The sequence below is a fragment of the Martes martes genome (assembly GCF_963455335.1).
Source record: "Martes martes genome assembly, chromosome: 17".
Lineage (NCBI taxonomy): Eukaryota > Metazoa > Chordata > Mammalia > Carnivora > Mustelidae > Martes > Martes martes.
The window spans coordinates 47,579,135-47,604,297 of NC_137905.1; the positions used below are offsets into that span (position 1 = coordinate 47,579,135).

Here is a 25,163-nt window from a genome sequence, read left to right on the forward strand (position 1 = left end):
TCAGTGGAGCCCCAATTCCAAGCCAGGATGGTACTCAAGGCAATGCCACCATCTCTAAGGGTGCCTCACCTGGAGAGAGGTCCTCGTCGTCTTCTTCCAAGCTGGCATAGCCCCCAGTCTCAGCTGGCTCACGGGTCTCTGTCATGGCCAGGGGAGGGAACAGGAGACAGGAGCAGAGCAGCAGCTAGGCAGCGTCCCTCCCCAGCCAGCTCTTCACAGTCACACCTGGGTCACAAGTTCTCCAATGCAGGATGTCAGCAGGTAGAGTGGGATGCTACATGGGGGAACAAAAGGCCTGTGGTGACTCAATACATTTTTACATAGCATCTGCCTCCCCAGGCCCAGCTGTGTGCTCCGTGCTGAGGGAAAGGAAAAGATCACCCCAGCTCTTCTATAGATCTTAATTTCCCCATCTGGGCAACAAAGCTCTTAGTGGCATGGGGAAGGGTAATATCCCAATATTTAGCAGCAGGTATCAGCATGGGCACCAATCAGAACTGAGGGGAACATGGTGGAACATGGTCCTATGCCAGGAATTCACCCTTTAGCTGCTGCTTTGTGAGAAACTCTGGTACTAGGGGAGGGTCCAAAGCAGCAGCTGGGGGGAGGGGATTCCTTGATATAGTGGCGATCTATCAGTCAGTCTAGAAGGACTTCCGTATTTAAACGAGCGGTATGACAGCACTAGTTTATGTCAGCCCTAGTCCTATCCCTTGGCAAGGTAGTGTCTCAGTCTAAACCCCAAATCTGCCACATTCTAGCTATGTGGCTTGAAGCAAAGGACTTAACTTCTCCAGCCTGTTTCCTTCTCAGTACAAAAGGGCTTCCAGGCCTTAACCCATGTAGTCCTTATAACTATGTTGAGAGATTATCACCTCCTTTGTACACAAGGAAACTGAGGCACAGAGAGAATAAACAAGTAGTTCAAGGTCACACCAACTAGTTGGTGGGTGAACTAGGATTTGGTGTTACCCTACCTCTAATAAAATGAACTCTAGACTGAAAAAACTTTCTGAAGATTCAGTGGGCTCATTCAATATAAGCTGCCGGTATGTGGCATTAACATCCACAGTGGCTGTTAATGCTCCCACCCATAATCCTTTCTATTAACCCCAGCCATTCCAGACTTCTTACCTCTCCCAGTGCTCACCAGGACTTTTCACATCTGTGGGTCTTAGCAAATCCTACTATTGCTGTCTGGAATGTCCTCCTTTCCCCTTGTCTGCCTGGAGAACTCCTACTTGCTCTCCAAAGCCCACCTCAAACACAAGAACCTCTGTACTTCTTCGAGCCCAAATACTATCTCTACCTCTGCCAAGAAGCCTTCTCTTTCCTCTCTCTCTTCACCAATACCTCCCTACACACACACACACACACACACACACACGGCAATTCTTTCGTCTCCACTTGCACTCCTTGGCAGTAAAGAGCCAGGAAGAGCAAGTTAGTCAAAGGGGTGGCAGCTACACCTCTTTATGCCAAGACTTGTACTGGGGTACACAATGGTGGAAAACACGCAATCCCTTCAAAGCCTGGAAGTCAAATTTAATGCTGGAGGAAAAAAAAAAAAAGTGAAGCCTAGAGAAGGCTGGGGCATGGGGGTAGAGGGAGGGGGGAGCTGGTAGCAATGGCAGGGGAGCTTTCTAAAGACACGTGGGTCTGAAAAAAAAAAAAAAAAAGACACCTGAGGGACGCCTGGGTGGCTCAGTTGGTTGAGCGGCTGCCTTCGGCTCAGGTCATGATCCCAGCGTCCTGGGATCGAGTCCCACATCGGGCTCCTTGCTCGGCGGGGAGCCTGCTTCTCCCTCTGCCTGCCACTCTGCCTGCTTGTGCTCACTCTCGCTCCTCTCTCTCTCTCTCTCTCTCTGACAAATAAATAAATAAATAAACCTTAAGAAAAAAAAAAAAAAGACACCTGGATCTGGGCTTTAAGAACAAGGAGATTCACAATTGTTAGAGGAGAGTTGTCATAATACCCTATTGCTTGTAGGGTCCCATTTAATTTGGGATGTCTACTTTATGCCAGGATAAGTTTGCCAGATTTAGTAAATGTAAACAGACCATGCCTGGTTAAATTTTAATTTCAGATAAACAGAAAATTATTTAATATACATAGGTTCCATGCAATGTTTGGGATAAATATTTCTAAAAGGGTATTTATCTGAAACTCAAATTTAACTGGACGTTCCATATGTTACCTGGCAACCACACACTAGAGACAATCAGGACTTCCCACGAGATTACCAGGAGACATCGCTCACCAGTCCAGCCTACCTTCCCCCAAACCCACATCACACAAGGGCCTTCCACAGTATTCCAGATGTCAAGTGGAGACACTCTTTGGTGCACAAATCCCATTCCCACAACGACTATGGGGGCCATACTGGCTTCCACAATTTAAAGGGACATAAATGAGGCTCCCTCACTACAAGGAAAACACTGCCTAGGCCCCACCAAATCCTGAACCTACAGCAACCAACTCCCAAGATGCCCTGCGTGAACATAACAGGGACTCGTTCCTACAATGCTAAGGCAAGGAGGCCAGAGCAAAACCTTACGCCAGACAATAAGGACTGGTCCCCACCATGCCCTGCGGCAATCTGTCCCAGGATGCCTCGGGCCTATAATGACCACCTTCCCAGGTGTCCTGCGTCGAAGCATTCCGAGCTTCCAGGATGCTCAGCGGAAGGTGTGTGACAAAAGGGACTGGTTCTCGACAAGGAGTTAGGATAATGCTTCCCAGAATGCACTAGGCCCATAACGACTAGCGGACCGCCTCCCACAATGCCTTAGGGCGGAGCGTCCCGTTTCCCCAGGATGCCCCAGGACTGCACGGAGCCGCGTTGGGGGAGAAAAGGGAGCCTAGGTCTCGCCCTCCGGCGACCACGGGCCAAGACGGCTGTCTGCTCGCCCCGGTGACGGGAGCCGTCACTCCCATCATGCAGCGGTGCCGTAGCGCCCGCTTCCCAGCATGCCCCGCGCACCCCTATCCCGGACACTCACCGGCGCTAGCTGCCCCCGCTCTGGCTCGGCGGCGGCGGCTGCACGCCTGAGCTCTGCGCCTGCGCTGCAAGTCGGGTAGGAGGGAGTGCAAAGCGGCGTGAAGAGCCTAGGGCGCTTGCGCGGCGAGATGGACCATTCTCGTCGCACAGTGGGAAGAGGGGCTCTCGGAGTCGGGCCATCGACGAGGCCCGCGCAGGGGGTTACGGGCTTTGCCCCTCGCTGTCCGGGTTTACTTGGTACAGTCCGCGGCGAAACGGAACAAGAAACTGCAAGGCTTGCGCGTGCGTGAGCGAGCGAGAACGCGCCTTCTAGAAAATGGGATGAGCTAGGGGTTGGGAGCGCCAGCTCGGCCTGGATCCTGTGCCTGAGGCTTGCTTATTTGCATAATCTTAGTGAGGGACAATAGGAGCCCTACGGCGCTGAAGGGATGATTTGCATATTCCCCGGAGAGGCCGTACTCCAGAACGCCGTGATTAGCATATGGGGGGGGGGGCTCCTGAACAAAGCGCATGCGCTGACGGATTGCGGCTAGCGCTGAGCGGGTGGCCTTTTTTTTTTTTTTTTTAAGATTTTTTATTTATTTATTTGACAGAGAGAGTGAGATCGCAAGTAGGCAGAGAGGCAGGCAGAGAGAGGGGAGAAGCAGGCTCCCTGCTAAGCAGAGACCCCGATGCGGGGCTCGATCCCAGGAGCCTGGGATCATGACCTGAGCCAAAGGCAGAGGCTTAACCCACTGAGCCACCCAGGTGCCCCGCGGGTGGCCTTTTAATTGGCATCAGTTTGCACCCGGAGAAGGGGCACAAGGGCCAAGACACTTACCAACCCTCCCAAGCCCTCCCCCCACCTCCAGCGTAAATAATTTACTGCTCTCTTGTGTGCCAATCCCTGTGCTGTGGGCACTGTGGTTTCCGCAGTAGACAAGACACACCTGGCTCCTATCTTCATGGCACCCCAAAGGAAGGAGAGCCGCAAAAGTCAGACCCACAACCCAGAGTGGTCAGACTTGGGACGAGTGGAGTATAGGAAACTGTGGGAGCCAGAGGTGATGCCTGCTCCACCCTGGAAAGGCTTCCAGGACATAGTGAACTTTAAGCCAAGGATGAACTTAGAAGCCAATTAGAATAGGAGTTTTTCTGGCAGAGGAACAGCAAGGGAGAAGCCTACAGGCAAAAAGCAGTGCATGGTTTGATTAAGAAAGTGATAGCAGCCAGGTATGCCTGAAACCCAGAATTAAGAGAAGAGAAAGGCTCTTACAGGTGAAGTTAAGAGCTCAGACTACGCTGACGGTATCCGAAGCTGTTGCAGCGTTCGGTCTTCCTGGAATTGACTCTGATTCCAGCTCAGAACTCTCCAGTGAGCTCCCATTACACTTAGAAAAAATCCGAACTCTATCATGGCTGAGGGGCTGTACACATGATCTGCTCCTACTTGTCTCTGACTTCACTCTCCTCTCTTTATCCACTCCACCGTCTAGCTCCACTTCCTCTCAAACACTGTAATCTCTTTACCACCTCAGGCCTTTGCCCTCACTATTCTCTTTGCCTGAAAATGCTTTTCCCTCTGATCTTTGAATAGCTGGTCTTATGCTCATCATTCATTTCTTGGCACAGGTGTCAATCAGGCTCTCCTTGATCTTTCAAAGATGGCACCTCCAGATTGGCTTTAGAAAAGTGAGTAGGGTTGTGGATAAAATAGGTTTGGCCATGAGTCAGTAGTTGTGGAAGCTGGGGTGAAGGGTGCATGGGACTTCATTTGTCCTGTCTACTTCTGCAGTTCAAGTCTTCCATAATAAGTTAATAATACCCCACATCCCCTTACGCTGAGTTTTATCTTAAGGGTAATTATGGCAATCTGAAATTTAGTGGGTTTTTTTTTTTTCTTCCTTGCTCAGTCTGTTTTCCTCATGGAAGCTTTGTGAAGGTTAGAATGGAGTCACCCTTTTTCTTTGGGTCCTCAGTGCCTAGAACAGGATCAAGGTTCAGATTAGTACTAAGGCATGTAGAACACCTAACATTTGCCTGTTTTGTTCGCCATGGCATCGCCACATCTTTGAGGAGCACCTGGCACAAAGTAAGGGGTCAATATATTTTTTAGTCTAAAATTAGAATCACTCATCTAAAATTTAGTTGAATGAATGAGGGGTCAGAAATGCCAGGCTAAGGGGGTTTGACTTGACCTAGAGGTGAAGGGTTTTGAGCAGAGCAGGGACAGGTGTTGCCAGGGCGAGATGGGAGTCATTAAAAGGTCCTTTGGAGACTGACGTCAGGGGTTGGGGTAAGCCAGGGTAAGGATCCAAGCCATGGCCTGGGGATAGGATAGTTCAGTGACTACTGAAGAGACAGGACTCAGTGACCTTTGGCTGATGGAGTGGCCAGGAAAAAAACCAAACAGATTTCTTGGAAGAGGGGAGGTGCTCTCCTTACCTCCCTCATACAGGCAGGTAAGGACCCTCTCCTGTCTTGAACCGTCCACCAGCAACCATCTTACTCTTCTCCCTCCTCCCTCCCTTAGTTCAGTTCCCCTCCCAACATAGTACAACTCTGGGCAGAGGGACAGACACACAGCCACCTGACACTTGTTCTCTCCTCAGTTTAATGGTGGTTAGTGGGATTGCCAAACCCCCTCCCCGTTCCCCTCCCCGTACAAAATGTGTTTTGTTTTTGTTTTTGTTTTTTTTACAAGAAAAAGGGGGCAAAAGCCAGGAATGAGGGGAGGGGGGTGCAATCTGATATTTTCATACAGATTTTTAATTTTTTTTTAATATATTATATATAAAACCATAGAGACCAACGCACCCCCTCCCCAAACTCCTTTCCCTCTCCCTGGAGGGCCTGGAGGAGAGACGGGGAAGGCCCCCCCAAGGAGTGGGTGGACAGAGAGACAAATATGGATAGGACAGATATGGGGGGAGGAGGTGGAGGGAAGGGGAGCCCAGGAACCTGGGGATTGGAGAAAAGGGTTGGGGCTGTCTCCCTCATCGCCCCCATCAAAGTTATGACACAAAGACACAGAATCCCTGTTTCCATGCCCTCCCCCCACCCTTACCCCCACCGTGCAAACATGGCTTTGCAAAGAGGTGCCCAGAGCTCTGTGGAACTCCTACAATGGCTGGCATGGGGTCTGGGACCCCCAAAGAAATCTGTGTTCCCCTTCCCTGCCCACCCCACCCTTCCCAGAATCTGACCCCCTCCCCACAAGACCTGGTTCTGCAGCCTAGGGGCCCTGGCCTTCCCCCAGTTATCTTTCCCCAACCCAATCCCTACCGCCCTCCCTGGACTTGGGGGGTCTGGACCTTTGGCCCCTGCCCCCTGGGGGGCCCAGACTTCTGGGCCCTTGCTTCTGGCCGTTGCAGAGACCGGGGATCCGACACCCCCATCCCTGCCCAAGTGTCTGAGGTGTTAGTGGTGGGGGGAGAAGCCCACCATCCCAGACTCTGGTAAATGTCTTTGCAGCTGGCAGTGGGGTGGACCCCAGCCCAGGACCAGGCCCAGGCCTGGGTGGAGGTGGGGTCAGATGAAGAATTCTTCTTTCCTCTTGTGTCCGTCGCTGCCATTGAGAAAGGCTTCTCTTGCTTCTCCCTGCTCATCCAGGCCACTGGCCTCGTGGGTCAGATAGGAGCCTGAGGGGTGACAGACCCCCAGGCAGAGGCAACATATATGTGGACCCAGGAGTTGTACAGAAATATACAGGAAGAGGGAGACAGACAAGACATACCAGGCGAAGAAAGAGGGAGAAACGGAACATACAGGGAGAGGGCATCAAGTGCAGGGGACAGCAAAACAGGGGCAGAGAAAGAGGTAAAAGCAGAATTAGGAAGACTCCAAAAGTTCACAGAAAGACCACCCTTATCCGTTCTCTTGGCGGTGTCCCCTTGCTCTGCTCCCAACGAATCCAACAATTAGGAAGATAAATTGTTTTATTCAAACCCACGGCCTTAATTCTACTTCAACGTTTCACCCCTTTTAAGAGTCGTGGCGGAAAGGTCCGCCCTTTTGGAATCTTGACCCCAGGTCCCGGCGGATTTCGAACCCAGGATCTGGGTTCCACCCCCCCCCCCTTATCACCTTGGCTGTACGCCCGCCCTCTGACCAATCCAGCCCTAGACCCCGCCCCCTCCCGGACCCCACAACCAGCCACACCCCTCGCTGAATTCAGACCCCGCCCCCACTCACCCTTCTGCCGTACTGAGCACCAGACCATGCCCACCAGCACACATATGATCAGAAACACCAGTAGCGCCAGGATGCCGCCCACAATGGCGTAGGGCACCGACGTCTGAGCCTCTACCACCGCACCTGGGTCTGCCAGAGAGACAGGGCGCAGGACCAGGTCATCGGAGGACGGTCCCAGCCCTGTCCCATCGCCGCTGATCTCTTAAACCAGTCCACACAACTAACTACGCTTGTACGTGCCACGCCCCTCAAATTACTGCCACTCCTGGCCCCTTGTCCCGGCTCCACTCTTTCCTGATGCTCCACTTCCACAAAGAATGCGTGCGGGTTGGTTTGTACACTGCCCGACCCAGCCCTCGAGACCTTTTGCCAATACCATCCCACTATTCCTCCCTCCACCCCACTCCCCAAAGAACAGAAACAGGAAATCCCTTTTCTTCGGGCTCCTGGGACTCACAGAACCTCAGGTCCAAATCCCTTCCCATCTTGTCTAAAGCGCTCCAGGTATTTAAAATGCTGAGCTAGGGCCCAACAACCTCCGAAATGCCTGTCCCACCGTCATAAGGGCTAAACACATAACACTTATTTTGTGCTAGGGGCCATTCCAACCGCCTTATATATTTAGCTCATATAATCTTCACAACCCTATGAGGTAGGTGCTATTGTTTATTTCCACTTAACCGGTGAGGAAACTAAGGCGCAAAGTTACCCGCAATAGGACACTGCAGAGCTCAGTGTGAAACCAGACGGTCAATCTGGCCGCAGAACTCCAGGAGTTCTGTTGGCTGTTGACCCCCAAGGAATCAGACTTTGCACAGGCCCCTGGTAAACCCCTGGCGGGCCTCGGACCATCCAAACCAGCTCTCCCATTCCCAAGGCCCCGCCCCACCCGGGACGACCGGAGACCTCCTCCGAGGCCCCGCCCCCCGGCCGGCCGCAGCCTGCCCTCACCGTAGACCACGAGTACATAGAGCGCCCTCGCGTGGCCGTGCTTGTTCGACGCCTCGCAAGTGTAGGTGCCATTATCTGCTGATACCAAGCCTGGCAGCGTTAGCGTCTCCCCGACCGCCTCGGCCCGCTCTGGCAAAGACTCATTCCCGCGGTTCCAGCGGATCTGGTTTGGCCTGGGCATGAGCAAAGTATAGTGAGAGTTACCGACACAGGTGCCAACATCCAGTTCTGACTTCTCAGTAATCTAGATAAGTAGCATCTCCAAATAACAGGGTCCTTACTAGACCTGTCCTTCCAATAAAACCTGCAGTCCCGGGCGCAGCTTCCACCCAACACCAGTCTCAGGAATCCAGCCTTCCGCCCACTGCCCGTTCCGCTGTCAGAATCCAGGAGTCCAGGGCCCCACAGCCTCCTTCCTCAAGATCCACAAGCCCAAACCCCCAGACTCCTCCTCCCGCAGGGCACAGAAGTCCGGGCCCCAGGCCGCTCTGTTCGCCCAGTCCCCTCTTCCCCGAGACGCAGGCGTCCAGGTCCCCGATCTTCTTGTCAGGACCCAGGAATCTCGCTCGGGTCCAGGAGCTCACCTGGGGTTCCCCGATACAGCACACGTTAACACCAGCGTGTCTCCCTCCCTCACCACAGCTTGGGAAGCATGGATCCGGGCCGTGGGAGAGTCTGTGGGCGGAAGCGCTGGTTTGGGTCATCACGCGGGGCTGGAAACCCTCCCGGGGGCAAGCGGCTGGCGTTGGGACCCTCCAGTCTCCCCGAGCCCTGTCCCCCGGTCCCGGCCCGCCGGGCACTTACACTGGACGTCCAGCACGTACTGCGTCTGCTTGCTGTGTCCGGAGGGCAGCGCCTGGTTCTGCGCCTCGCAGATGACGATACCGCCGTCGTCCTTGCGGTCCACACGAAACCGCACTGTGCTCGCCACGCTCCAGACCTTGCCATTTTCCTGGCCGCTGCTCACTCCTGCCAGGCCGGGCGGGGAAGCTGTCAGGCCAGGGTTCGGGCTCCGCCCGCCGAGGGGGTACCCCCCCCCCGCCCCCCAGCCCAAACCTAAGCGCGCTGTAAGCCAGGCTCCGCCCCTTAGCCGCCGGCCGCGCTCCCCGGCCTCCAAGCCTCGCCCCACCCCCCGAACCAAGCCCACCGCCCCAGGTGCCGCGTCCCAAAGCCTCCCTCTCTCTTTCACTCCCACGCCCTCTCCTCTATCAATTCATTCCGTAGCTGCATATCGAGCGGCCATTGTCCGTCCGTGCGCTCGTCTCCAAGCCCCACCTCCTCTCAGTCCCACCGCCTCCGCCGGCACCTCCCCTCCCGCACCCCGCCCCATCCCAGGTAGTACCTTTCAGCTCCTTGCGGTCGCGGTACCAGCGCAGGACCGCGGCAGGGCGCGACCGAGGAACTAGGCAACTGAGCTCCACCTCGCCTCCCTCCACCGCCTGCTCCCGAACCTCCACCACGGGATTCTCTGGGGCCACTGCCGTAGGGAGGAAGGGGTAAGGAGGGCGGTCAGCGGAGGCACGAGGTGGACTCAAAGTAACAAGGGTGGAACAAGGGTCCCGGGTGGCGGAGGTCAAACCCAGGCCAGAGGCCAGGAAGACCCGCCGTGTTTACCGGGGCCAGGTGTCCAGGAGGTTAAAAAACAACCAGGTTAAAAAATCAAGGCTCAGGAGAGAAGAGAGAAGCAGAGGAAAAAGGAGAGGGGGGTTGAGGCTGAGGAGGGGAGGCGTTACCCAATACAGTGAGCGTGGCAATCTGGTGGTGGGTATCCTCCGTGTAGAGCTGGCAGAAGTAGCCCCCCTCGTCTTCCAGGCGGGCATCTGAGAGCCGGATCCGCACGCGGCGGGGGGAGAACTCCTCAAGCTGGAAACGCTCGTCCTTCAGGGCTAGACAGAATGGAACAGGAAGGGATGAAGCTGGAGAAGACTGGCTTGAGGGGTCCCGCCCTTCCACCAGGAGCTTAAAGATCCCCGCTCTGCGTCCTCTCTCCAGCCAGCCATACCTGTGCATCTAAGGGGCCCACCTAGTTTTTCCCTTGGGGACCCAGAATGATGAGGGCCCTCCTGCCCACAGGACCAGGAGTCCAGACCCTTGGCCCCATGGTGTCAGGACCCAAGAGTCCACACTCTCCGCTCTGTCCTCTTTCAGGACACAGGGGTTGGGCCCCAGCCCTCCTCCTTCAAGACTCAAGATTCCCCACCCCAGCACTCACCGCGGGTGCCGTTGAAGAAGAGGGTCTGCCGTGCTGGGTTCTGAATGACAACTATGGACCCATCGTACTGGTGCAGACGGCAGGTTATCTCGGCCACCCCTCCCTCTGCCACGGTCACATTCTCTGTCTGTACTTCCTGTCCAGCCCCTGGACCAGTAGACAGAGAAACTAGTTGAGGGCTGCAATTCAGTCTTTTCTCTCTCCCTCTGTTCCTCTCCCAGCCAAACCGCCAATCTCTTTCTTTCCCCTCTCATTCAGTTCATCGCATCCTCCTCCATTTCCTGAGGGCTGGACTCTGGGAGATGGAGAAAATCCTTCCAGAGGGGCTGCTTCAAGATCCATTGGTATGTGTTCTAATGGGGACAGCACGGGGCACACCAGGAGCCCAGGGGAAGGGGAGAGACCAGGGCCACCTAGGGAGATGGGTGATCAAAGCAGGTTCTGGAAGGAAGCTCCCCTGGACCCAGATCTTAGAGCAAGCAGATCACCATGTATGGGAAGCTGCCCATCTTCCACACCTGGGCACCCGTTGTAGTCTATCTGCAAAGACGGCCACAATTTCCTTCCCATCCTTGCACTTGTCCTTTTTAAGTTGACTTCGCTCCTCCTCTCATTCAGGGGACACTCTGGCCTTGTGAATCTGAGCAGGCCCCGTGACTCGCCTTGGCCAACAGAATTTCCTAAAAGTGATACTGTTCAGAGTTCTGGAGCCCAGGCCTTGCCGTTTCCATTCATGCCCTCTTGCTGTCCTGAGACCCTTGGGTGAAGACTCCCAGACCAGCTTCCTTGAGGGCAAGGGACCACGCGGAGAGAGAAGCCCAGCCAGGAGCCAACACCAACTGCCAGTCATGTGAATGGGGCCATCCTGACCCCTCCAGCCCCAGGTGACTGCAGCCACCTGAGGGACTCCAGCTGAGACCAGAACTCCCCAGCCAATTCAATGACTTATGACCCAGAGTCATAAGCAAATAACGCGACTCTTGTTGCAAACTACCACGTTCTGGAGGGTGTGTTACACTGCTAAAGTTAACTGGTACGACACAAGATCGGGCTACATTTCCTACGATCCCTTGTACTCAGCTGGGGCCATGTGACTGGGTTCTGGCCAATGGGATGTAGGTGGAACAGAGAGACACCCCTTCCAGCCTAGCTCATGTCACTCGAGATCCTTCTCGCTGGCTGAATGGAGAGGACCCCGAGGAGGCTTAGGAAGACAGGATCACAAGCTGGAAGGAGCCCAGGGCCCTGACTGACTGTCCCGTGTGACCTGCCTGCACAAGACTGTGACACAAATGAGAAATTCACTTTTTTGTTGAGCTGTTGAGATTTCAGGGCTCACGTTATTGCAGTTAACCTACCCGGATTAATCCATCAGAGGAACAAGGCAGGGGATTAGTAAGGGGGTATTTTCAGCAGGGGCAGCAGCCTAGAGTGGAGCTCAGAGCTGGGGTTCATCAGCATCACCATCATCACTGTCCTGGTCATCTTCAAAATAAAATAGCCACATAGTGGTAGCTAGAGTTTATGAGGCACTTGTGTCACGCTCTGCGGTAAGGGTATCAGCTGTACAATTTCCATCTCCTCATCATGATACCCGAATAAGTTGGGCACTATTATCAATCCCCAGGGTTTTTAAATTCCCATTTGAGAGATGAGAAAAACTGGAGCAGAGAGAGAAAATGACTTGCTCAAGGTAGTCGTCAGAGGGGCAGTGGGGGATGGGGGGTGCAGGATCTGCATCTAGAACTCTCTCTTAATTCCATAATTTGCTTCCACATCCCCTCCTGGCTGTCTGGGTGGAAGGAACCGTGTGCAGCACTGGGGAGAGGTTCTGGGATGTGCTAGTGAGGGGCCACAAACGCCAGGCTAGGAGATGAGCTTTTATCCTGAAGGCTGGTGGAGGGAGGTTTTTAAATAGGAAAAGTGCCATGACCAGATCGGGTTATTTACCTTTAAATGTGGGATAACTATAGCTTCGTGGCTCTTATGGCCCCTTCCTGAATGGTAGGTAGGTGTTTAGGGGCTGGGTGCCCAGAGATGAGTCAGATGAGGTCCCTGCCCTTTGGAAGGCCTTCCAGATTTACGGGGAGGTACGCACAAATCAGCGTAATAGCCCATCAGAAGCGTTATAGATTCCCTGTAACAGGGCTAGGTAACCTGACTGGGATGCTGAGGGGTAGAAAAGATTAATTCTGGAGGATGGAGGCAGAGACAGCTAGCTTTCTAGCCTGGACCCATAATTCCCTTTTCTTAGTAAAAGAACCCTGATTGTATTTACGGATGCCCTATGTCCAGCAGAAAAAATACTTCCTAGACTCCCTTGCAGCTAAGTGAGGCCATGTGATAAAGTTTCATCCCGTTTGATAGAAGGAAAACTAAGTGTTCTGGTAATTCATGTGGTCATTTGGGGGAGGACTTCCTAAACAAAGGGGATAAGTCCTTTTTCTTCTAGGTCACCTTTATGCTGCCTTGAACTAGGAGGTGAGGCCTGGAGTTCTGGCAGCCATTTTGACAAGAGGACAAGGGCAGTAGGGATGGTGGAACTAGGAGCCCCAAGGTGCCTGAGTCTCTGGTGATGATGTGGAGCTGGCTGCCTACTTTTGGACTTCCCTTAGGTTTGAATATCAAGCTTTGTGTATTTAAGCCACTATTAGGGGTTAATTTAGCACCTCTTGGAATATCAAGCTTAGTATGTCCAATTCCTGGTCTTAAATATTTTCCTCCCCATGTTTTCTCAATCTCCGTAAATATCACAACCCTCCGTCTAGTTGCTCAGGCCTAAAAACCTTTCCCTCACTCTGACATCCATTCCATCAGCAAGATCTATCCATCTACCTCTAAAACACCCAAAGTATTTCACTTTTTTTTACCTCCTGTACCACCCCCCTAGTCCGATGACACCATCTCTTACCTTGACCTTCAAGAGCTACTCCCCGGGCTCCCTGCTTCCATGCCTGCCTCCCCTCAGGCCATTCTCCACACAGCAGCCAGATGGATTTTTCAAGAAGGTAAATCAGATCAAGTCATCTCTGTGCTTAAGATGCTCTGAAGGCTGCCCATGACATTGAGAATAAAATCTGGCCTCCTTCCCTGGGCCTTCAAGGTGCTGTGTGGCCCGGTCCCTCCCTGACCGTAATTCCCGCCACACTCCCGCCGCTACTCCCTTCACTCCAGGCTCATTGGCCTCCATGTTCCTCAGAACATGACGCCACCTCAGGGCCCTTGCACTTCCCTCTGCCTGCAATGTTCTTTGCCCTTGATCTTCCCACAACTGCCTTCCTCCTGCTCTCAGTCAGGTCTCTGCTCATTCACATCCACACCTCCCCGGGGAGTCTGCCACTCACACCTGGTCCCTCTGCCCCCAGAACGCTTTCTCTGTGGTCGCCATTTGTACTATTTCTTCTACGGAAATGTCCCTGAAGTTATTTTGTTAGTTTGCTTACTTGGTGATTGTGTTTGTCCCCCATCACTAGAATACACACCCCACAAAGGCAGGCAGGGGTGTCATCCATTGGTTTTACTGCCACACCCCTAGTGCCTCGATGTGTGTCTGAGACTCGGTCCGTGTCTGGGAGATGGAGGAATGAACAGCTTGGGTCAGACAGGAGTTCACTTCTGCCTCCCGATGACTTTGTGACCTAATCATTCTCCTCCTAAACACCTGAGTTGATCCCAGCTGGACCACTGGCCATCTTTGTGACCTTGGGCAAGTGGTGTGACTTTTCTGATGCCCTCTATGTAAAAGGGGGATGATGCCAGGGCCTGGAGCCTGGGGAGCCCTTCCTGCAAAGCTCCTGTTATTACAAGTCCGGAAACATGCCCATGCACAGGAAAACTGGCTTGCCTGCACATTCTGGTGCCTAAAAAAAAAAAAACACAAAAAACCAACAACAACAAACAAAAACCATCTTGAAGCCTATCCATAGATCCTGGACCTCAGGGCTAGCCCAGCGCTAGCCCCCCATTTTACAGATGTGGAGAATGAGGCTCAGGGGTCCCAGGCAAGACAGTGGCAGAAACTCAACATCTCTTGGGAGCCATCAGGACCTCTACATCTGTCCCCCCCTCAATTATTCCTCTGCTCTCTGCTTGAGGGTGCACATGGGGTGAGGGTGGGGGGCTTTTGTCTTGTTCCCTCCCCCTCCTGAGGAGTCAGTAACCAACAGTGTCTGTGCCTGGAATATTAATGTCCCAGGAGCTTTTGTTTCGGGGTTGGGGAGTTGGGGGGTGGTGAGGCGGGACTTTCTGGTCTGAGAGGGCGAAGCTTTTGGGACTGGGGCACTGGCCCTTTAAACGGTGTTGACAGCCTGGAGTCGTCATGGGGATGGTGCCTGGAAAAAGGGACTGGGAGGGCCTGGGAAAGAGTGGCTGAGCAGGTGATATGTAGAGACCCAGAATCCAGCCCTCTCTTCCCTTAGACCCAGGAATCCAGCCTCCCACTGCCTCCCACTGCCTCCTCCCGGGATCCAGGAGTCCAGGCTCCTAGCCCCCTTCTCCAGTCAGGATCCAGGAGTCTGGGTTCTTAGCCTCCTCCTCCTCCTGCAACCCCAGAAATCCTGAGCCCCAGCCTTCTCCCCCTTCAAACCCAGGAGTCTGGGCTTCCAGCCCCCTCCTCCTTCAGGACCCAGGAGCCAGGGGTCCAGAGTGCACAGCTGCTGGATGTTTCCACGGAGACTAAACGGGGTGGGGGGAGCACTTCCTGGGTCCTGAGTCAGCAAATACCCAAGGGAGTCTCAAGGTCATGGTTCCGGGAAGGTCACAGCTACCCCCTCTGTATCCGCTCCCCAGGGGGCTCATGGCTTCATGCCTTCTTCCTCCACTTCCTCCCCTAGGGAGGTGGTACATCCCTGCGTCCTGAATGAACCCCCCCTTAGCCCCCCATCAATGGCGGAGTCCGAACATCCTAGCACAAAGCGTCAATTCTTCCCCAGCTCAGCCTTGTGAAGGCGCCTGTATTCGCAGGACCTAGGCATCAGGGTCCCAGCCCCTCCTCCCTCAGAAACCTGGAGTGGGACCCCCAGCCCCTTCCTCTCCCAGGACTCGATAGTCTGTACCCCCATTGCTAGGCATATGGACCCTCAGGTCTCTTCTCTCCTCAGACCCAGGAGTCCAAGCCCCCAGCCCCCTACACGCGTGCTCGCGCGCGCATGCGCGCGCACACGCAAACAGACACACACAAACACACACACAAACACACACACAAACACACACACACACACATGTTCAGGACCAGTTGCCTTCTACCTCAGACCCAGGAGTCTAAAGCCCCAGCCCCTCCTCCCTTGGACCCAGGAGTCCTGGCCCCCAGCCTCCTCCTCTCCCGGAAACTTGACTCCTGGTCCACAGTGTTCAACCCTCAGAACCACAGTCCTGCCTTCCCCCAGCCCCCTGTCCCGCTCCAAGGGGGACAAGGGACCAAGCTTCAGGTGGGGGCGTAGGGGTGAGTCAGCAGCCTCACACACAAAGTGCCCCCTGTGGCCCCCCCACGTTCCTGGGATATTCGGAACTCCCTAGATTCCGGGCCTCGGGCCCAGCCAGGGGGTGGGAGGTTCCCCCTGGGTGTGGGGTCATGGGGGAATTCCTGCTCCCTCCGGGAAGGGTGCAAGCCTGCACTGAGCCCTCACTGTCCTATCCTCCACCCCCAGTGCCCTCTATTCACCCCCTCCCAGGAGAGCCCAGGCTCTGTCCCTGCCCTCTTGCCCCACTGAGAGCCTGCAGAGGAGCCTTGGGGCCCGGCTCCCAGAGCACCTATGGGCCTGAGATGGGCTTGGGGTCCACGCTGGCAGGAACCAGTGGGTGCTTGGGTCTTGGGGCCACAGACCATTGGGCGCTGGCAAGTCTGACTGTCTCCAGGCACCCCCCCCCCACCTCCCCCACCCGGAGAGAGAAAGCTGCCTTTGTGTTCCCCAAGACGGGGACAGGCCAGGCTCGCACGACATTAACCCACCCCAGGCCCCAGCCCTGCTGTGTCTAAGGTCTTGGAATCCACTGCAGAACCTGACCCCTGCTCTGGGGACTCGGGCATCTGGCTCATGGGTGGGTGGGGGTCAGGGACAGAAACCTCCCAAGACCTGCACCCTGGGGTGACTCATACTGGGTGGAAGGTCCTCCGGATCTCAGAGGGGCCTGTCAGAACTTTAGCAGGGAAAAGTGAATCACTTGGGAGGAAAACATTTGGGATCAACAAGCCCCCTGCTTCTACAGAGCCCCCCTAACTCTTAACAGTCTCTCTGTCTTGTCTTTGTATCTGGATATGTGTTTCCTCTGCCCCTTTCAGTTCTATCTGATCCCGGGCCTGGGAATCTCTGGTTCTGCCTGCGTGCATCTGGGCAGGCAACGCATCTCCCTGTTTCTCACTTCCTCTCGGCTGCCCGCCCTGGGCCCTTCTTTCCTTTGGCATAAATCTCATCATCCTTCTCCGGTGTTCTTGGCAGACGTGTAAGCCAGGAAAGACAGAATTCGTTTTTGAAAGGGCACAAAGGGACCCCATCTTCCAGCCCCATTCCTGCTGGCTTGCCAAGGAGGGGGCAGGTGACAAAGAGAAAGATGGGGTGGGGACCATGGGCTACCCCTCAGATCTGGTGGCCAAGGTCATTCAGAAATACCCAGTGAGAAGGAAAGCAGACAGGGCCCTCTGACACCAGGTACTCCCACTCCCTAGCGCATACGGTGCAGAAGGGGAAAGTGAGGCTCAGGGAGGGATGGGGGCTAACATGAAATTACACTAGAGAGAGGCTGGTCCCTCAGCCCCCAGTCCAGAGGGCTCCCCACGATACCCAGCTCTCTCCCAACTTGTAAAGCCCTATGCAGTTTAATTTAGAGAAAGTTTACCGAAGGGATTAGGGTGCCAGGACGCAATGACTTTAAAATGAAAGGAGAACCAAGCCTATCGAGCTACCTCCCAGGAATGCTGGAGAAAGGATCCCTGAACTGGGTAGGCCGTCATCTTGGTCCACCCTCCTGATTCTGAGACTCCATCCCATGACAGTCTAAGCTGTCAAGATTCTAGATGTCAGAGGCGTCAAGATTCAGTCAAGATTGCAGAATTTTAAAGATGTCAAGAGGCTAGAATCCTAACGCTATCAAGGTCCTAGGTTTTTGAAGGTGTCAAGATTCTAAAGACTTTGGGATTCTAGGATCCTGAAGGTGTCAGTGTTTTAAGATACCCTCAGGTTCTTTGTTTACTGGACTCGTTGGTTCTAGGATTCTAGGAATCTGGTTTGGGGGCCTAAAAAAGAAAGAGAGAAAAAATAAAAACTGGATGGCAATGTAGTACCAAAGCGCTCATCTGGGCAACTGTGGCGTGTCTGCTGCAAAGAGAGGAAGAAATGATGAAAGTTCCAAGCAGTGGCAGAAGACTGTAGAATAAACCAAGGGGCGGCAAGAGAAGTCAGCTTTGCCCCTCACCTGGTCTTGAGGAGAGGAAAGCTCTGCCTCAAACCCTGCAGGGGTGGGGCAGGGTGGGGTGGGGGGGCCGTTGTAACCGCACCCAACTTGCCAGAAACCCCTTGGGAGGTCTGAGCTGGAGTTCCCTTTCAGGTCACTGAGTTCAACATCCTCACTTTACAGAAAGGGGAACTGAGGCCCAAAGAGAGGAGGGTGCTCGACAGCCCCCGCTGGGGTAAATGGCAGCGGGTGGGATTTAAATAAACTCAGCCCCCCAGCCCTGTGCCATCTGGCTACCCGCCTCTCCCAAATCTCTACACGGCTTCGGCTTCCTGCCCTTCCCACTTCCCGGTGCTGCACTCCTAAGAGCGGCCTTCCCCACCGGGGAGTGGGGGGGGGGGGACCTGTGGTAGGATCGAGGCACACATGCACCGTGGGAGTGTGAGTGTGTGGGTGACGTTTCCTGACCTTGTCCCCAGCCTCAGGGTCACCCTCTCTTGGAGGTCCCCGGTTTTTCACAGAGTGTGATGAGGATATGTGGACAGCTCTCTGCCTGTCCTGGAGGGGGTCTTCTCTAGAAGTTATGGCCTGGGTGTGTGAATGGTTGGGGAGGGGCAGCGTTTGGGAGGCATTTGCTGAATCCACGTGTGTGCCCACATGCCAAGGTTCCTCACACACTTCCCCACACACATACATACACACACATTTCCCTCCAAGGCCCTTCAGGGTGCCCTGTCTGACTCAATTCCTCTCCAGGGGGACAGAGGGATAAAGGGATGGAGAAATGAAGGATGGAGATGGGGGAGGTTGTAAGGGTAGAGAGGGAAGGCAGAGAGACAGGGACAGGGACACCCTGGGACAGGGACGGGGGGGGGTGGTGGGAGGGGGATAGATGGTGGGGGGCATGAGGAAGAGAGGTGACAGAGGGGACTAAAGAAACAGGCAGGAAAGACAGGGGATAGAGACAAGGGGATGGGACAGATGGGGGACAGAGAAACAAGGGTGACAGTGAGACAGGGACAGAGGGAGAATGGGGGCAGAGCGAGAGGGCAGAAATATAGAGGGACAGAGAAGGGGGAATAGAGACGATGATGGGGGGACAGAGTGACCCAGTAAAAAGGGACAGAGACCAAGGGACAGAGGTGGGGGACAAAGACAGGATGGAGACGTGGGGGACACGGAGGCAAGGAGAAAGGGGGACAGTCAGGGGGACAGGACTTCCAGACTGAGGGACAGAGGACAAGGGTGGGGGACAAGGAGAGAGACTAAGGGACTCAGAGACAGGCGGACAGAGGGACGCAGAGACCGGACAGAAGGACAGCGGGACCGGCCCGGAGAAGGCGGGCTTGCGTGTGTGTGTGGGGGGGTGGTCTCCGTCCCTTTGTCCCCGCCGGGATCGGGGCCTGTGCAGGGTGGGGGGGCTGCGGCAGAGCGGCCAGGGCCCGCGCCCCCCTCCCCCGCTCGCGGCTCCCAGCTCCCGGCTCCCGGCCCGCGCTGCGCTTTGTCCCGGGGAGGGGGCCCGGCCCGGCCCCGCGCGCATTGTTCGGCCTCTGCGGCCCCGCGGCAGCCGGGCTGTCACCGCAGCGCGCCCCCCGCCCCGGCCCGGCCAGCCGACCCCGGCCCTCGACCCTACCTGGCCCCGCCGCGGCCGCCCACAGCAGCAGCAGCGGCCACTGGAAGCGCCGGGCCCGGCCCATGGTGCCGCCGCCACCGCCGCCGCCGCCGCCGCCGCCGCCGCCGCCGCTCGCTCCCGGCCCGGCACCTGCACCGCCCGCGCCGCCCGCCCCGCCCCCGAGCCCCGCCCCCTGCCCGCCCGGGGGCGGGGCTCCGGGGCCGGGGCGGGGCCGGGGCCGGGGCGGGGCTGGGACCGGAGAAGCGGGAGACCCAGGGGGGCCACGAGTTGATGGGGGTGGGGGATGGTGGGGGTGCGACCCCCAAGAGCTGGGGAGATCGGGGAGGCGTGCAGGAGGTGCGGGAGGATGGGAAGGTGCTGGGTGAGGGCAGAGGTTGTGGGTGTTGTGTGAAGTGGGGAGCGTGAGGGTGTTGGTGGAAGGGCGTGCGAAGGTGCAGGTGTTGTGTGAGGGGAAGGGGTGAGGGGAAGGTAACCGTGAGGGCTGTGTGTGAAGGTTTGGGTGTGTGCGGAGGGGAGCGCTGTGTGAGGGTGTGAGCACTGAGGGAGGAGGTGTGTTTTGGGGGAAAGGTGAATGTGAGATGTGTTCTGTGGACAGGTGAGTGAAGGTGAAGGCGTCACATGACAGGTTGTGAACTGAGCCACCTCGAGATCCGGGAGGACAGCAGAGGGGTGCCTGGGCAGGTCCAAGAACTCCCGGGGCAGGGCTGGGCGGGGCTGGGGTCAGGCCCCACCCTTCCAGACCCGGGAATCCAGTGTTTCCACATCATGCATCATTCTCCCAAAAGGGGCCCCTGGAAGTGAGCCAGCTGGAAGGAAGCCTGAGTCCCGAGCCCCAGAGAGGGAGAGGCTCCTGTGGACGCTTCCCAAGCCTTAGAAACCAGCTTCCCCACCTCGCTTCCCTTCTCTTCTTGCCCTAATCTCTTTGTGTCCCCCACTCTCTATGGGCCCTTCCCATGTCTGGCCCGTCATTGTTGCTGCCTCACCCCTCCAGACTTGGGTCCCCTCTCCCTCCTGGGGAGTGGGTCTCCCTTAGCCCACTTCTGTGGGACCTCATAGACCTGGGCCAAGTTTATCACCCATAGGACCCAGAAAGAGTGAGAAACCTTGGAAGGCAGGAGATCTCAACCTCTCCCATGCCCTTTTGACAATCAGATAAACAGATATACTATGAAAATTCTTACTCTTTATCCCCTCCACTACCAAAACAGTCTACATCCTGTCCCACCAGGGGACTTCAGCTCCAGATCCTCTTTCTGTCCTCAGTGTCCAGTTCCCAGCATCCTGTCTTTGGGACCCAAACTCCCATCAATCCGTAAGTCCTCAGGACCTCTAGGATCCTCACTGTCCTCCGGACCAAATCTCCCATCATCCTCTGTGTCCCCAGGACCACAGTTCCAAGCAACTCCTTTCCTTTTCCATTCTCAGGTTACCCTTCTGTAAACCAGGGAAAGAAGCCTCACGTTTTCTGTCTTAGGATAGGTGGAAGAGAGGTGTCTGACCTGGATGTGGGATACTGGGTTAGGGGGTAAGAACCTTGCCCATGGCTCTAACCAATGTCTTCTGCTCCCGCTGAAGGGAAACCAACACCCAGGAGATACTAGTTTGATTCTCATCTGTCTTCTTTGGGACCTACCATTTCTCCCTTCTGAGGACACCAGGAGAGTGGTGGTCCTGACCCCATCCCGTCCTACACCAGGGTACTTTATCCATTAGAGTTTTCATGCAAGTGACAGCAAATCCAACCCAAGTGGCTTAAGAGAAAGAGAATTGGGTCACATATAAAAAAAAAAAAGTGTCAGCATGGCCTGTCTGTCTCTCTGTCCTAAGGGTAAATGGCTGCCCTCATGTTGCAAGATGTCTGGCAAGTATGCCTGGGGCCGCACCTTTCCTTCTCATCTGGAGAGGGGCAGAGAGACAAAAAGCAAGACAGATGGAGAGAGCCAGACTGAAGGAGACTGAGAGGGGAAGATAGAAAGGGGGAGCAGATCTTTAAGAAGCTCCTTCAGCAGAGTGGGGAAATAACTTCCCCCAGAAACTTCTAGAAAATCTTTCATTGAGTTTCATTGGCACAGATGATGCCATCTGCCTATCACTGAACCGATATCAATGGTCAGGGGATGAGATTATGCTGATTCAATTAGACATGAATCACAGGCTCCCCACACCTTCAGGTCAGAGGTGAATCAGCTTTTTAAAACAGAAATGATACTGGGGAGCCCACTGCTGGCCCTGCTATGGGGGGATGGATGGGATGGGCACAGCTTGTGTTGACCATTCTTGAATTTTTAAAAAGTGTTGGGATAGTGCAGACTTTGTTAGTTGTTTACTCAATATCATTCTGGGAGATACTAGAAATATGTATTTGGTCTCTGCCCCTGGTTCCTGGCATAGAGCTCCTGAAATCCTTATAATTTCCTTGGGGGATAGGCGTGTCTTTTATTTTAATGAGGTGACTCTGGGTGAGCTTCTGGACGTCTCCTGGATGAGAGCTGGTCACCAGAAGGAGCAAGTCGTTTATTAGAAGCTTGGAATTTTCAGCCCTGCCCCCATTCTCTTGAGAAAGGAAAAGGGTGGAAAATGGAGTTAGAGAATGATTATGCTTATGGGATGAAGCTTCCATAAAATCACAAAAGTTACAAGATTTAGGGGGCTTCCAGGTTGGTGGGCCCATGAAGTGGCTGGGAAAGTGCTCCCCCTGGAGAAGCTCTATGCCCCTTCCCACATACCTTGCCCTACACCTCTATCCTCGCTTCCGTCTAGATGTTCATCTGTATCCTTTGTCCTAGCCTTCTACAATGAACTGGTACACGTAAGCAAACTGTTTCCCTGAGTTCTGGGAGCCACTCTAGCAAATTAACCCAACCCGGAGCGGGGGCGGGGGGGCGTGGGAACGTCTGATTTTTTTTTTAGATTTGATTTATTTATTTGACAGAGAGAGAGATCACAAGTAGGCAGAGAGGCAGGCAGAGAGAGAGGGGGAAGCAGGCTCTCTGCTGAGCAGAGAGCCCGATGTGGGGCTCTATCCCAGGACCCTAAGATCATGACCTGAGCCGAAGGCAGAGGCTTAACCCCCTGAGCCACCCAGGCACCCCGGGAACCTCTGATTTTTAACCAGTGGCTCAGAAGCACAGGAGACAGTCCGGCCCTATGACTGACATCTGAAGTGAGGAGAGGAGTGTGCTTGTGGGACTGAGTCCTTCGCCTGTGGGGTCTGATGCCATCTCCGGGTAGATCGTGTCAAAGTTGAGTTCAGTGATAGGACACCCAGCCCATGTCCCAGAGAGCTGCTGGGTGTGGGGAAACTCCCCCACATTTTGGTGACCAGAAGTGTTGTGAGCGTGGCAGTGAGGGTAAAGGAGGTGCACAGGAGAAAGACACAGTGGGAAGAACTGGGTCTTTCCATCTCTGGTAGGAAGACTGGGTGGGGTTGTTGTTTTTTTTTTTTCCTAATACACATTCTCTCCCCTCTTTTCCTTTTTTTAAATGATTAATTATTTTTTTATTTTTAAAAATTTATTTATTTATTTATGAAACAAATAGAAAGAGCAAGCACCAGCCAAGGGAGAGAGGCAGAGGGAGAGGGAGAGAGAGAAGCAGGCTCCCCACTGAGCAGGGAGCCCGATGTGGGACTCAATCCCAGGACCCTGAGATCATGACCTGAGCTCAAGGCAGACGCTTAAACGGTTGACTGAGCCACCCAGGTACCCTTCTTTGTTTATTTGAGAGAGAGCGAGAGCAGGCGGGGCAGAGGTAGAGGGAGAGAGAATCTGAAACGGACTCCGTGCTGAGAGCTAGCTCAATGCAGAGCTTGATTTCATGACCCCGCCATCAATTGGGACCTGAGCCGAAACCAAGAATCAGAGGTTTAACTGGCTCCACCACCCAGGGGCCCACACCCCCTTTCCTTTTAAGAGAATCCTGACTTTGTTCAAGCATCTACCTTTCTTTAGTAGCCAGATGATGTGAGGGAAGCCTTAGGAGTGGGATCTGAGTATATTTTGCTCAATATGGTGGTTCCCTGCCCCCTGCCAGCAATTGTTGTAGGCATAGGTGAATGAAAGAAACCAGACAAATAAAATGTGAGGGCAAGTTGGCTTGGAAGGGTTGGGTTAAGCTTTCTTTGTTAAAAAGAAAAGACCCAAGAAGAGATGGCCTTTTGTTATTGCCTCTGAATGTGGGTGTGATGTCTGGAATTGCAGTGGCCATCTTGGGGCCATGAGGTGGAACAAGCCTGAATGGACCCTTTAGGGCATAGCGGAAAACATTGAATTAGTCAACTCAGGAACTGCCCTAACTCATGCTCTCTTGTCATTTAGATAATCAATTTCTTCTTTGTTTCAGGCATTTTGAGTTGGGTGTCCTGTTCCACACATCCCTGGCCTCTGTGTTGCCTCTGATTCATATAGAATATAGGGACACAGCCCTGCTTGCAGATTAAAATACTCCAAATGACAGTTCACTTTTTCAGTTGGTCCCCTGTCCTTGTGATAGGATCCCGCACGGAGTTTGCTCTCTGAGCTCAGGCTAAACGGGCTGCATACCACGGGAGTTGCAAGGATAGTAAATGCCTGCTCATGACCTGAACAACTGTACTAGCTTCCTGACTTAGGGGTGAACTTCCCTGGCATAGCAGAGAGGGTCAGAGCCAGAGGCCTGACCCCAACTAGACCCCATCAGAGTCTATCTGCTAGCTCAAGTTTTAGAACTGGGACCCAAGGAGTTCTTGGTACTTGACATTTCAAGGGCATGTTTGGCTACTCTGTGTGATGCAGAAGGGGGGTGGTCTGTGGGGAGACAGAAAAATAAAGTGGAAGCCCATGAGGGAAACCACACATTCAGAGAGAGAAAGAGGAGAAAGAGAGAGACAGACAGAGACAGAGAGAGAGAGAGAGATTCTGCAAAAGGGAGACAACCTTGGTTTCACACAGCTTTTCAGTTCTCTCTCTTGTCCCTCAAGAGGCCCAGAGACCTAGCTCTTGCTTGGATTCTAAACCTCCAATAACATTGTCGTTTTGCTTAAGTCAGCTTAAACGGATTTTATTTCTTGCAACCGAAATCCCTGAACAAAAACTTGGGAGCCATTAACGATGAGGTCCTGATCGCAAGCTCTGGTGTAGAACATTATGAGAAATGTATCCTGAGCCTCAAAATATCTGCTGGAAGACATTGTGGGACATGTATTTCAAGCCTCTGATCCTCACTGGAGGGCATGCTGGGAGATGTAATTCTAGTTCCCCATCTCTGCCACAGGGTCTCATGGGAGATGCAGTCCCAGCCTCCACGCCTGCTGTAGGGCATCATGGGAAATGTATTCCTAGCCTCTAGTCTCTGCTGGAGGGCATGGTGGTGGATGTAATCCAAGCCTCCGACGTCTGTGGTAGGCAACCATGGGAAAGGGGAGAAACTACCCTCAATTTTAATTGTAGGGCAGCTCAGAAAATGTTATCTTGGCCTCATCTCTGCTGTAGGACATCGGGACAGATACAGCCCTAGCCAGTTTTTGTTGTAAGATACTAAAGATGTGATCTTTCCTTCCTTTGGTCCTTCTTTCCCTCCTTTCTTTCTTAATTACCTGCCATGTTCCAGGCATTACTCATCTCGGTACTGCGCGTACAGTAGTAGTGAAGAAATAAAGGTCTTGCCCTTTATGGAGATTATAGCGGGGAGAGTTCGCAAACTACCAAACAAATGACTATTCCCATTAACCATCGCAGCATTAAAAAATGCCCCAAAACTCAGTGGTGTGAAACCATAACCTTTTTATTTTATGATTCTGTGGGTCAGGAATTTGAGCAAGGCACAGCAG

The 25,163-nt window shown here is 54.1% G+C and overlaps 3 protein-coding genes across 5 annotated transcripts in view; 1 reads left to right on the plus strand and 2 right to left on the minus strand.

Moving 5' to 3' along the window:
* SRRM5 (serine/arginine repetitive matrix 5) overlaps positions 1-58 on the plus strand; it is a gene marked incomplete at both ends in the record, with an annotated part of 2,096 nt that extends 2,038 nt beyond the window's left edge. The window contains one exon of the mRNA XM_080827770.1: positions 27-58. Within this exon, the coding sequence (XP_080683896.1) occupies positions 27-58 (32 nt within the window). The remainder of the gene's footprint in view (positions 1-26) is intronic.
* ZNF428 (zinc finger protein 428) overlaps positions 1-3,263 on the minus strand; it is an 8,682-nt gene extending 5,419 nt beyond the window's left edge. Inside the window, exons 1-2 of one of the 3 annotated variants that reach the window (XM_080828493.1) lie at positions 3,004-3,263; positions 70-274 (exon numbers count right to left, since the gene is read on the minus strand). In XM_080828493.1, coding sequence (XP_080684619.1) covers positions 70-145 — 76 coding nt within the window. In that variant the 5' untranslated portion in view covers positions 146-274; positions 3,004-3,263. Of the gene's footprint in view, positions 1-69; positions 275-2,558; positions 2,635-3,003 lie in introns of those variants that run through there. The other 2 variants (XM_080828494.1, XM_080828495.1) reach the window with 2 other exon arrangements.
* Positions 3,264-6,337: 3,074 nt separating this feature from the next.
* CADM4 (cell adhesion molecule 4) lies at positions 6,338-19,421 on the minus strand (the record flags this gene model as incomplete). The annotated part of the gene is made up of 9 exons (XM_080828552.1): positions 6,338-6,622; positions 7,176-7,304; positions 8,127-8,299; positions 8,711-8,801; positions 8,931-9,095; positions 9,469-9,603; positions 9,860-10,012; positions 10,339-10,485; positions 19,358-19,421. 9 exons carry the CDS (start codon positions 19,419-19,421, stop codon positions 6,513-6,515), a joined length of 1,167 nt encoding a protein of 388 aa, XP_080684678.1. The 3' UTR covers positions 6,338-6,512.
* Positions 19,422-25,163: the final 5,742 nt, after the last annotated feature.